Source organism: Artibeus jamaicensis, unplaced genomic scaffold (genome assembly GCF_021234435.1).
Source record: "Artibeus jamaicensis isolate MK-2021 breed Jamaican fruit bat unplaced genomic scaffold, CSHL_Jam_final contig_452, whole genome shotgun sequence".
NCBI classification, from domain to species: domain Eukaryota; kingdom Metazoa; phylum Chordata; class Mammalia; order Chiroptera; family Phyllostomidae; genus Artibeus; species Artibeus jamaicensis.
Genome location: NW_026521837.1, coordinates 14,879,142 through 14,891,488, shown reverse-complemented (window position 1 = coordinate 14,891,488; position 12,347 = coordinate 14,879,142). Strand labels below are relative to the sequence as shown.

Sequence of the window (12,347 nt, the reverse complement as noted above, 5' to 3'; positions counted from 1 at the left end):
TCTCATCTCTTTTGTATACACAAAGATTGTTGCTGCTGGCTTTAGTTTAAATTATTAAATGAATATGAAGAGCCAAATTGTATGACAAATAGGAAACAGTATCATATTACAAAGACTGTGTTGTATAATTACTAATTAAATTTTGATTACCAGCTTCCTCTAAACTATTAATTTATATATTCAATCCATATAAGGAATTGTGGTATTTAGAGAATGGAGATCATTTGGCTTAGAATATTTATTAATTAAGAATTTTTACTTAATCAAGTTAAATATTATTATGACATTTTATTTTATGTGTTAGTAATTAATAAATTATTATTAATAATTAATAATTTTATTAATATCAAGATATCTTATATAATATTGAGGTTACAACCTATTGACTATGAAACAGAACAAAAATTGATGTCTGCATTTGAAATTAGAATATGATAATAATGTGCTCTTAATATGTTTAAATAATGTATTATATGAATATCTAGCTTACTTTCTTAGAGGTTCATATAGTATACTTTTTCCACTTTAATATCTCATTAACTTAAAGTATTTTACTCTTATATTCCACTTAATTTTTTTTAATGAATGTATGTTCTTATCTAAAGACAGGGCAATATTGATGAGTTTCATTGCAGATATTTCTTATAGTGACACCTGAATTGATAAGTATAAATGATATACTCATTTTACACCTTCTTTGAACATAGTTTTTCAAATTCACATGTTGGTGGAACTTTTGATGCATTACCTAACTTGGCTAATCAATGTGTTGCTTTATTGTCAAGAACAGGAAGAACTACTACATTATCTATTATGACAAGAAGATTTCTCTATAACCAAACTTATTTGTAATCTAGCAGTTATTGAGGAGAACATTATACTAGGATCTGTAGAGAGGTATCTGGGAGCTTGCTGTAACATCTTTGGCTAGTATGGTACTTCCAAATTTTTATAGTTCAGCATTCTTGAAGTTAAGCAAGTATCCAACATTGTTCTGGGGGAGCAGCACTACATGGACCATCTACATACTGCATAGAACAAATACTACATAGAACATTTTCTATAGAGTTAGAGGACATTCATTCCTAGAACAATTAGGAAAACTGAACTTGTGTTATATATGAAGTGGAAGGTTACTTCAGTTCAACTCGGTTTACACATAAGTGGAATTTTTTCTCTTTTCAATGTGAATCTATCTTGAAACCTTAGACTCTTCAGTGATTTCTTTATCTTCATTAATCTGCATTTTTAACTGTCTTGATATGATTTTTTTAAACTAAATATTCATTTATATATATAGTACTGAATAAGTTGAAATAAGTAAAGCTAATGAAATTTAAAAATCAGTATTTGACTTTTATTCAGATTAAATTTACTAAAAGTTCAAAGTCAAAATTATAGTTAAAAGGTTAGACTTATGCATATAGGTAATGTTAAAATAAATTTTTATAGAAATTGTACCATCATTGTAAGATAATAACAAATTACCAAAACAGTATCAACTAGGTTTTCAAATGTAGCCAATGAACCAAAGAAGCAGCACTGCTTGCTGAAATAAAATTTGACCCAGTGCACAGTGTGCCAAGGGTTGATTTCAACTGTTTTCCATGGTGAAATAACTGGTGCAAGATTAGGAGAAACTAATCTAAGAAAAATACATATACAGTGCTAGTTAAATTAATGTAGCTTTGGGATGGTAGCAAGATAGGTGGGAGTGGAGTCCACTTCCCCCTTCGTATGGGTGAAACACCTAGTCGATCTACTGAGGAACAGAGCGAACAGTCAACAGTACCCCAGCATATATGAAGATAGGAGAACAAAAATTGTAGAAGACACTGAAAAAACAGATGCACCCTTCTCAGATCTTAGCCCACTTCACAGTTCCCTGAACTCTATTACTGTAGTGGTTAACTCTATTCTCTCACAAACTACACCCATTTACTATCCTTTACTCTCCCCTTACCTCAGAATCTGACCTCTCACAACCCCACTGCTTTCTAGATCCAACTCACAAGCCTTCCCTACCCAACAAGTCTTATCTTCTTTCCACCCTTCCTAAAAAGTAGCTAGTTCGGTGAAATATCATGGTTAACACCACACATAATCCAAAGGATTTCTTGTCTCTTCTCTATGGGCTGGTACTGTAAATATCATAGAATACACTCCTGCTGTCTTAAAACCATTTTGTCTTCCCCTTCCAATTAATCACAAAAAAGGGTAGGTGGAAGCTGTGAAACCAGGATACCTGCTGGAAGAGGCAACCCAACAACAAAGGAACCACCAACAGATAACAACAGAAGAAGGTGAAGGAGGAAGTAGAAGCCACATTAACTCAACTCAGGATCTATCTGCAAATACACCTAAATAGTGGAGAAATAACTCAGAACAAACAACTGAACAAGAGCAAAAAAGAATCCTCAAAACCTTGTAGACATGGAAGAATCAGCTTGAACACAACCTACCCACACCTGCACAACAGAATATAAGAAGTGGTGGACAGATGCATTCACTGTGGGGAACAGTATGGAATTTCCACAGAAAACTAAAAACAGAACTGCCTTTTGACCCAGCAATTATGCTGCTGGGATTAATACCCTGCTGTTATACTCTAAGAGCCCTGAAACACCAATCCAAAAGAACCTATGCACCCCAATGTTCATAGCAGCACAATTTACAATAGCCAAGTGTTAGAAGCAACCTAAGCGCCCATCGGCAAATGAGTGCATAAAAAAACTATGGTACATTTACACAATGGAATTCTATGCAGCAGAAAGAATGAAGGAGCATATACCCTTTGGAACAGAATGGATGGAACTAGAGAGCATTGTGCTAAGTGAAATAAGCCAGGTGGTGAAAGACAAATACCATATGATCTCACCTTTACTTGCAACATAATCAACAAAAGAAAAAACAAACAAAATATAAACAGAGTCATTGAAATTAAGAACAATCTGACAGTAGCCAGAGGAGAGGGGAGGAGACAGTGGACAGAAGGGTTTTCAGGAACTACTGTAAAGGACACATAGACAAAACCAAGGGGGAGGGTGGAAGCAAAGGAGGGAGGTGGGTTTGGAGGGGGTGAGGGGGAGGTATGGGGAGAAAATACAGACAGCTGTAATTGAACAATAAAATAATTTAAATAAATAAATAAATAAATTCTTAAAGGAGAAAAATATAGCTTTGAATGTCTAGGAAATCATAGGAATTACATGAATTGGATGACAGCCAATTAGGAATGGATTTATTTATTTATTTTTTGAGACATTAGTGGCCAGAATCTAATAGATGGGGTCAAAGTTAGCATCAGGTTCTGTGAGTTTTTTTTTTTTTTGTAGCTATAAGTTTGAAAGAATTTAAAATTATCTGGCACTTTTTTGACATATCAGAGATTCTCATAATTGTTAAGTAAATGTGGTTTTTAATATGTCACTTCTTCCTCTTGAGGAATTTTATGGTTGTATCATGTTTGTCAAATGAGTCATGCACACCTTAAAATCCATTCTGAGGTATATCACAAGTGATTTATTTGTAATATAAAGTTTTAAGCTTGGGAATATTTGGTATTCATTCAGTTACTTCTATCATAATATTATAGATATTAGGAAAACACAATGCAAACCCTTGTGGGTACCAATAGCAGGAATGCACATGTGTATGTCACAGTTCATGTTTGCAGTGAGAAAGATTGTGGAGATCTGCTTTAAAGGGATGAGTTGAAGGGATGAATTGCTCTGCTATGAGTTGCTCTACAATTATTCCAAATCACACCTTTCTCTTTTAACTTTGTCTCTAGCTGGATATGGAAACTCCTTTTTGGTATTGTGTTCTTTTTTTTTTTTTTTTTTTTGCATGAAACGCTTGCAATTTAAAGTATTGGGTGAGACTCTGCTTACCCAAGAAGCAAAATAGTTTAGTCACACAGAATATTTGGTTGTTGAATCCCTTCTGCAAATGAAAATAACCTTCAAGCATGTGGGTATATGGAACATATCCAATAAACATCCAAATTATTGATCTCAGATCCAAATTGATGTCAGTCTTATGCAATAATGGAATCAATTTTATAATTTTCAGTCAAATAAAAATATTAGAAAAATTACTCCCCACTTTCTTAGAATTTATATATATGGATATGCTGCCATTTTAAAGAAGGACATATAGTTTAATTTTCAACATTTTACATAAAAAATATTTAAAAGTGCAGATTTCTCTTTTTATACAAAATATAGACCACACATGTTCAACCCCTTCCTTTTACAAATTTCCAATGAACAAAATGAAAATTTACAGCATAAGCATTAGTCGAATATAAAAAGACAAAGAGATTGAAAATATGATAAATGAAGGCTAACCACAAGCCAAACATCTGTTTACTAGGCATTGCAGAAGCAGAATGCTGACATAGAGGTTGGGAGTGTTTGACTAAAAAACATTGTATCCTGACCTGAATAAAGACATAAACCTTCAACTAGAAGAGCTGAACAAAATACCAAAAAGAATGAACTTTCAAAGACATACTTTTTCACATTCTTTTGCGTTTTCAGAAGCCTGGAAATAAAAAAAATACCCTTGAAGCTTAAAAAGAGAGAAGTAATGGGGTCGCCTACAGAGGGACGAGGAACGTAACCAATACCAGCAGTTTCTCCGCAGCACTCACATACCAGAGCTATGGGATGATGGAACGACGTCTTCTCAAATTTCTGGGAGAAAATAATTTTGCCTCTATCCAACATTTTAATTAAACAAATCAAGAAAATAATTTTCTGACATGAGGAGCTCAGAAAATTTCATACTTCTATATCCACCTAGGTGAAGATGTTCTAGCAAAATGAAAAAAAGGGAAATGAGAGAAAGGTATCATAAACCTCAAGAAGAATAAAAACTGAGGGTTTCCTAGATGAAGTAAAGAAAAGTGAAAACAAATGAATACAGATAGCATTTTTTGCTCCTCCTTTAGACATCCTTCCAGGGTTAGGGGTTTGGTGACAGAATTCCACTTCTCTTTGTGTTTGGCCACACTTGTTGGTTTAGTAGGGAATAATCATGATAGGCTAGTCCTGTTTGAATATTGTTGGTTGATTTTTAAATAAACCTATGCAATTTGCAGTAACTTAATTATGAAATAAAAATATAAATGTTAGAAATCTTAATGTCAGTAATAAAATAATAGAACCAAGAGGTGAAAGTTTGTAAGGCAGTAACATGTTTCAAATTTCTTATTTCATCATCCAGAGTCAACAGATGTCAAAAAATTAAGAAATTACAGTGTAAGACTTTATGTTAAATTTGTAATGGTAAATACAAAAAAATCCCTAAAGCCCCAAATACCATTACATGAAATTACGGTTGACATTCTGACAGCAGCACTTTGAATTGCATGGACCCACTTGTACCCAGACTTATTTTTAGTAACTACCACTGTTTTTGATTCCTGGCTGGGAGTCCATGGTTATAGAGGTCCAACTGAATGCATAGATTTATGCCATTCTCTGTTGGGAACTTGAGAATTGGTGGGCTTGGGTGTCTGCAGGGGTCCTGAAACCAATCCCCTGCAGTAACCAAGAGATAACTGGGTTTTGGGGGAATCAAAGTTATATGAAGATTTTTCAACTGTCAGGAGGGGTCAGCATCCCTAACCCCATGTTATTTATGGGTTGACTGTATTTCTGGGAATGGAACCAGGGAGAGATCAAGGACTACAACTTCGACTGCTTATTTTAGACTTGAACATGATTTAATTTTTATTTATAATGTAAAGACATTCTTTTAAAATAAAAATAGTACTCCATTCTAGATCAGATATAAATAAAACATATTCATGAATGCTTCTAAGAATTAGGAAGGAATACACAAGCTAAATAAAGACTAAATTAGGGAAGGACCAAGGGCGGCAAGCAGAGAATTGAAGCTAATTTTCACCCTGAGGACCTTTGACAAACTAAATGACTTTGATTTTTTAAAAATGAACTCAGAGGCCTCCAGGGAATGAAACAAACTCTAAGACTCTCATAGTGGGTGTTCTCAAAGAAGTTTCTTTAGTACAATGAAAACTCCAAAGGGCAACATATGCATGTTAAGAGCGAGATTCTAGTGTCTCAAGATCTCAAAGGAAAGATTACTTGGCCCTGTGACACAGACCCTTGAGAGCCTGAATACGTGTATTAGAGATGGATTTCAGCAGAACTACTTCATAAGAATCAAAGTTATTCTGACTAAGAACTATATTCTGTTACCCTCAATCTTTCTTTCCTTATAATTTCTTACCAGAATACTCATATACGGTTCTTAGGTCTCTGCATAGTTTTAATTTTGGCGGTTGGCTAATTTGTTTGTTGGTATCTCATCATTCACATAACCTTTGGGGAAGGATAGCACAATAAAATAATTTTTTTTTTTTTACTCTGGGACCATCAGTGTAAGTAAAGGGTTTTAGGCAAATGGTTTCTGACACACTGGAAAGTGAATTAATTGGTCACAGTGCACTTATGCACTTCTATATTTTTGTTCCAGTTCAGTCTCTATACATTTCTATTTCATTGTCTAACCTCAATCTTCATCTACACAGAGAAAGAAGACCGAAGGCTACCGCTGAGTGAGATATGCCCTGTAAGTCAGCTCCCAGCAGCCTGCTTTTTGCCTGTGTGTGGTTTTGCCTGTTGGGACTTCCACAAGGTGAGAGGGCTGCAATTCTGCAGTTTAGATGGCCATTTCTGTTTGTCCTACACAAGTCTCAGGAGTAAATAATAACTTTAAAGATAAATAATTTTATTTTTACTCTTTGGTTGATTAAAAATTTTATACTTTCATGTTTTTTGAGAATGAAATTTATCCTTTCTTTGAAGGTGTCATGATATGACTCTGGGTGGTGGGTACACAATGCATTATACAGATCATGTAGCACAGAAATATACAGGTCAAACTTATGTAATCTTATTATCTAATGTCAACCCATTAAATATAATAAAATTAAAAAGTTTATTTAAAAAATAAGCCATTAACTGAAAATAAAATAAAATGAACAATAGCAAAATGCCTCATATTCTTGCATAATCTTTGAGATTTAAATTATGCTACCTTTGTGGCATCCATCCCAATCTGATTCTTACATTTTATATCAACCTGTCATCGTTTTGTGGCTTGTGTGGGGAGTAAAAGAGAGAAAATAATGTTCAAAGCGATGTGGAGATGATCAGTGAAGATCTTAGCTCTGTTGCTGAAGTCTTTGAGGCCGGCACGACTGCACATGCAGCCCTATGTGGTGTGATGACAGCATCGATACCATTAAAGCCCCTTCTCATAATGTTTGTGACTAATGAAACATGACATTTAGATACTAAATTCAAATGTCTAATTATCTTACTCAGATGCACATATTCATGAGGAGTAAACCTTGTTTCAGTATATTTGCATATTTAAGAATTCATATCTCTTTTAAAAATTACCTCCACTGAGGCAGGCTGCAATGCTGGATTCATTTACAGAAATCACATCTCACTGATATGGTTAATACACACAGTATGAACAATTCAGAATATTACACTATTGAGTATCTGGTCATCATTATTATACAAAGGTATATAAAAATAGTCTTTCTGCTGGCATTTTAAAAGGATAAACGGTAGTTCCATTGTATTATTACCAATGTCTAAGGGAAAAGACATTTTTCCATTACATAACTTTAAAAAGTAGTTACTAAGTAACATTGTATTAGTAGCATCATTATAAATACACAGGGAACACATACGGGAAACTATTACAAATTCATATAATTTAAAATGACACCGGTGAAAGATAGAAAAGAGAAAAAAATCACTGAACAACAATAAATTAATTTAAAAAAAAGAAAGGAGATTGGAGGTGTGAGAAGTATAAAGAAGTGAGATAATGGAGCCCTGGCCTGGTGTAGCTCAGTGGATTGAGCGCGGGCCTGCGAACCAGACAATCGCGGTTCGATTCCCAGTCAGGGCACATGCCTGGGTTGCAGGCCGGTTCCCTGCAGGCCAGTTCCCAGCAGGGGACACACAAAAGGCAACCATACAGTGATGTTTCTCTCCCTCTCTCCTTCCCTTCCCTCTCTCCTTCCCTTCTAAAGATAAATAAATAAAATCTTAAAAAAAGAAAAAGAAGTGAGATAATGGGAAGAGGTCTCATACTGTAAAGTTTGAGAGGGTACACAGTAAAAGACTAAAGCAGAAGCATGTTGGAAAAATTGCAGCTAGGTTCAATTGCTGCTCTGGTAAGGAACCGCTGCTTCTCCAATGAAGAAGCAGATCCACAGAAAGAAATTCATTTTTCTACCAGCTTTGCACATATCCCCTTTAGCACCTCTTGTTGGCCGAGCCCAATAGAGAACATCTGACAAAGCACAAACGTGGATTGCAGATTCCCAGATTTGAGGTTGGGACAATAGCTTAAAATCTGGTGCATATCATCTTTTGACTACTTAGTATGTATATGCACCTTTCTACTCAGAGTTGAACTTCCACATAGTATTCCCAGCAACACTCTAATTCTACTTCATTCAGCTAACCTTTGTATGACAAAAGTTTTTTTGTTCTGTAACATGAGACACAAGTTTTCAATAGTGATTGTCTTCATCTCTGGGAAAACTTAGTCATACTCCATTTAAAAATTTTGTTGTCTAAATATGGTTAAAATTATTTACTTTTTAATTGTTACCTAAATACTAATCATACATTGTTAATGTCTTATAAAACTTTTAAAAATAAAAAGGAGTAGAAGAGGAAAGATGAAAATAGTTCACACACACAAACACAAAAATCTGTTTTCTCTGTTCTGATTTGCACTTTCTTAGATCTTTAACTTTGATGATTCTTTTCTTTGTCATCTTTATTATGCCATTGAACTTATTCAGTGAGGTTTTAAAGCATTTTCATTGTGTTTTTCTTTCTGAAAGTGTTGGGTTTTTTAATATTTCAGATTCTTGCTAAGAGTTTCTAATTGCCCATTTGTTTTAAGAATGTTATAACTGCTCTTGATTCTTTTGTATGAAGTCTAGTTTCAAATCCTTGTTGAATAATTCAAGGAACTGGTCTATTTTGGTGTTGTCATCTACTGATTACCCCTTCTCATTTGAAAATCTCCTACCTTTTCATATCTTCTCATATATTTTCCTTCATATGATGAGTGATTTTGGATTATGTCCCAGACATTTTCAGTATTGGGTTATGAAATTCAGGCCCCTGCTTAAATATTCTATTTTAGCAGACAACTTATTCGGGTTTAGAGCACACATCCTGGACCATGTTTGTGGGCTTTGGTTCAAATGTCAATTTAGTGTTTGAAAATCTTTGCACATTCACTCTGTTTTATTCTGTTTTTACACTAGTCAGAAGCCAATTTGAAACTTGGATAGTATCCCACATATTTCAGCTTTCAAAACTTTTGCTTTGTTGATTTTCTTTTCACCCATATCTGCTTGGGGGTGTGTGAATTCATATACAGATTTAAACAATCCCTTTCTTCATTTCACTCTTTCTGTAATCTACTCTTCTCTCCTGCCACTCTCTAGCCTGGAGGAGATTAGGTAGGTGCTGCCTTTTGGTTGTCATTTTGTGAGTACAGAGTGGGGTTGGATAACATGGCCCTGCCCTCTAGGTTCTGCAGCACTAGGTGAAGAGTAGAAGTTTCACTTAGAGGATCAATAGGGCTCTGCTCTACTGTCTCCACAGCACCTGGAGTAGGGGCCAGGAATGGGGAGGACCTGCAGGGTACAGACTGATTGGTGGTGTTTCTGCTGAGGAGAGTGAGTGCAGTCAAAAGTCCTATAATGATTTCTTCCTCCTGTTTCTTTGGCTAGATAAAACAGACATTTTCTTCTTTCTCTAAAGAAAATTATTGTTTATGCTGTTACAATTATCTCAATTTCCATCCCCCTTTACTGCTCTCCATCTAGCCTGTCCCTCACTTTCATAGTCAATCCCTCCACTGTTGTCCATTTCCATGAGTCCTCATATATGTTCTTTGACTAATCCCTTCACCCACTTTCACACAGTCACCACTTGCCTCCTCATCTCTTACCACTGTCAGTCTATTCCATGATTCCATGCCTCTGGTTCTATTTTGCTCATTAGAGCATTTCATTCATTAGATTCCTCTTGTAGGTGGGATCATATGGTATTTGTCTTTCACCGACTGGCTTATTTCACCTAGCATAATACTCTCCAGTTCCATCCATGCTGTCGCGAAGGGTAGGAGCTCCTTCTTTCTTTCTGCTGTGTGATATTCCATTGTGTAAATGTACCATGGTTTTTTGATCCACTCATCTACTGATGAGAATTTAGGCTGTGTTCAGCACTTGGCTATTGTAAATAGTGCTGCTATAAACATTGGAGTGCATAATTTCTTTTGCATTGGTGTTTTGGGATTCTTAGGGTATGTTCTTGCATTGGAATTGCTGTGTCCAAAGGTTGTTCTATTTTTAGTTTTTTGAGGATATTCCATACTGTATTCCACCATGCCATCAAGAAATCAGCAAACAATAAGTACTGACGAGGATGTGGAGGACAGGGGACCAGGTTTCATTTTTGGTGGGAATGAAACCAGACTTTTCTTGAGACATTTTTTCTTTTCTGTGTCAGTTGGCATTTCCAGGGTGCGGGTTACTGTTGTGTCTGAACTAGGACATATAGGATCCCCCCCAAAATCTTAGCAATTAATTGCCAGGCCTTCCCTTGAGTCCTGAGATTTTTAGATGGTCCACTCTATTTTCTTATTTTTCAGAGTTGTCAAATAACTATATTTGACCCAAAGTTTTAGCTGTACGTAATTTTCAGAATTAGAGTAAAATGTGCTTATTTCATTTTGTCTGGAAACTAAAAGTCCTTATTTAATTTTCACAGTTTTTAGGTTGCTGGTTTATGTATTATGTCTATGATTTTTGGTGATTTCAGTAGGGTTGACAAGGTGGATTGTGTATACTCCATCTTAACTGGAGCTGTAAGTCCAGTGCTAAGGTACAAGTATCTCTTTAAAAAATTTTTATTTTCCAATTGTTTGCTGTAGCACTTAGAAGTGCATTATGCATAGTGGCCCTATATCTGGTGATCTTGCCAAACTTATTTGTTGATTCTAATAGTTCATATATAGTTTACTTCACGTAATTTGCATAAAAACAAAATAATTTATGGAAAATAACTGTAATCCCTATGCATTTTGTGATGATGATGATGATGATTATGTTTTAGTGCACTGGCACTGGAAGGAGGAGAATGTTAAATAAAAGTGGTGAGAATGAACCTCTTTATTTTAATTCTGGGAGTACACGTTAATATTATACTATATTGTATAATCTGAACAGTAATTACAATAATTTTTAAGTAATTTCAGTTTATTGTTTATATTGGGAATGTGTATTAAATATTAATATTTTTTACCTCTATCCTTCTTTATTCTCTTTATGTAGCAAATTCCATCAATGAATTTCTTAATATGAATTCATTTTTGCATATAATGAATAACACAAGCCCGGGTTCTTGATGTAGTACCCTTTCTTATGCTACTGCACCTTATTTACTAATGCTTTTATTTGGGACTTTGTTTCTGTGTTCATGAGGTAAATTAGCCTTTAATTTTCTTTTCAGTAATTTTATTTTCAGTCCTTGATATCATGGTTGTGGTTACCTCATAAATTAATTTGATATGTTGTTTTTTTCTCCCTTTTTTCCTGGAAGAATTTATATATGATTTGTGATTTTCCTTAAATGTTTCTCTAATTAACTTGAGACTGAAGCTAAAATTTTTTTAGTTTTTATTTATTTATTTTTTTGAAGATTTTATTTACCTATTTTTAGAGAGGAGGAAGGGAAGGTGAAAGAGAGGAAGAGAAACATCAGTGTGTGTTTGCCTCTCATGTGCTCCCTACTGGGAACCTGGCCCACAACCCAGGCCTGTGACCTGACTGGGAATCAAACTGCCGGACCCTTTGGTTCACAGGCCATCATTCAGTCAACGTAGCCACACCAGCCAAAGCTGAGATAGGTTTTAACAACAAATTAAATTCCTTTATTATATTAAGGTACTATTTTAGTATATTTTCTTGTCCCAGTTTTTTCCATTTTATATAACTCTCAAATATATTTGCATAAAATTGTTCATATAGCCTCTATTATTTCTAAATATTGCTAAGGTGAATAATTGATGTCTGTTTTTTAATTTCTTATAATGGTAACTTGTGATTTTTCTCTTTTTGTTGGTCAGTCTTACTAGAAACTGTATCGATTTTAATTGATTGTTACAAATAATTATTTTGTGAATTTGTTGATTTTTCCTTCTATGTTTATTGTTTTAGCTGTCTTTGTTTTATTTTTCCACATTTTTTTGGTTTA

At 34.6% G+C, this 12,347-nt stretch overlaps 1 protein-coding gene across 1 annotated transcript in view; it reads left to right on the top strand.

Moving 5' to 3' along the window:
* STPG2 (sperm tail PG-rich repeat containing 2) overlaps window positions 1–6,628 on the top strand; it is a 134,306-nt gene extending 127,678 nt beyond the window's left edge. The window contains exon 8 of the mRNA XM_053666434.1: window positions 6,566–6,628. Coding sequence (XP_053522409.1) covers window positions 6,566–6,592 — 27 coding nt within the window. The 3' untranslated portion in view covers window positions 6,593–6,628. The remainder of the gene's footprint in view (window positions 1–6,565) is intronic.
* Window positions 6,629–12,347: the final 5,719 nt, after the last annotated feature.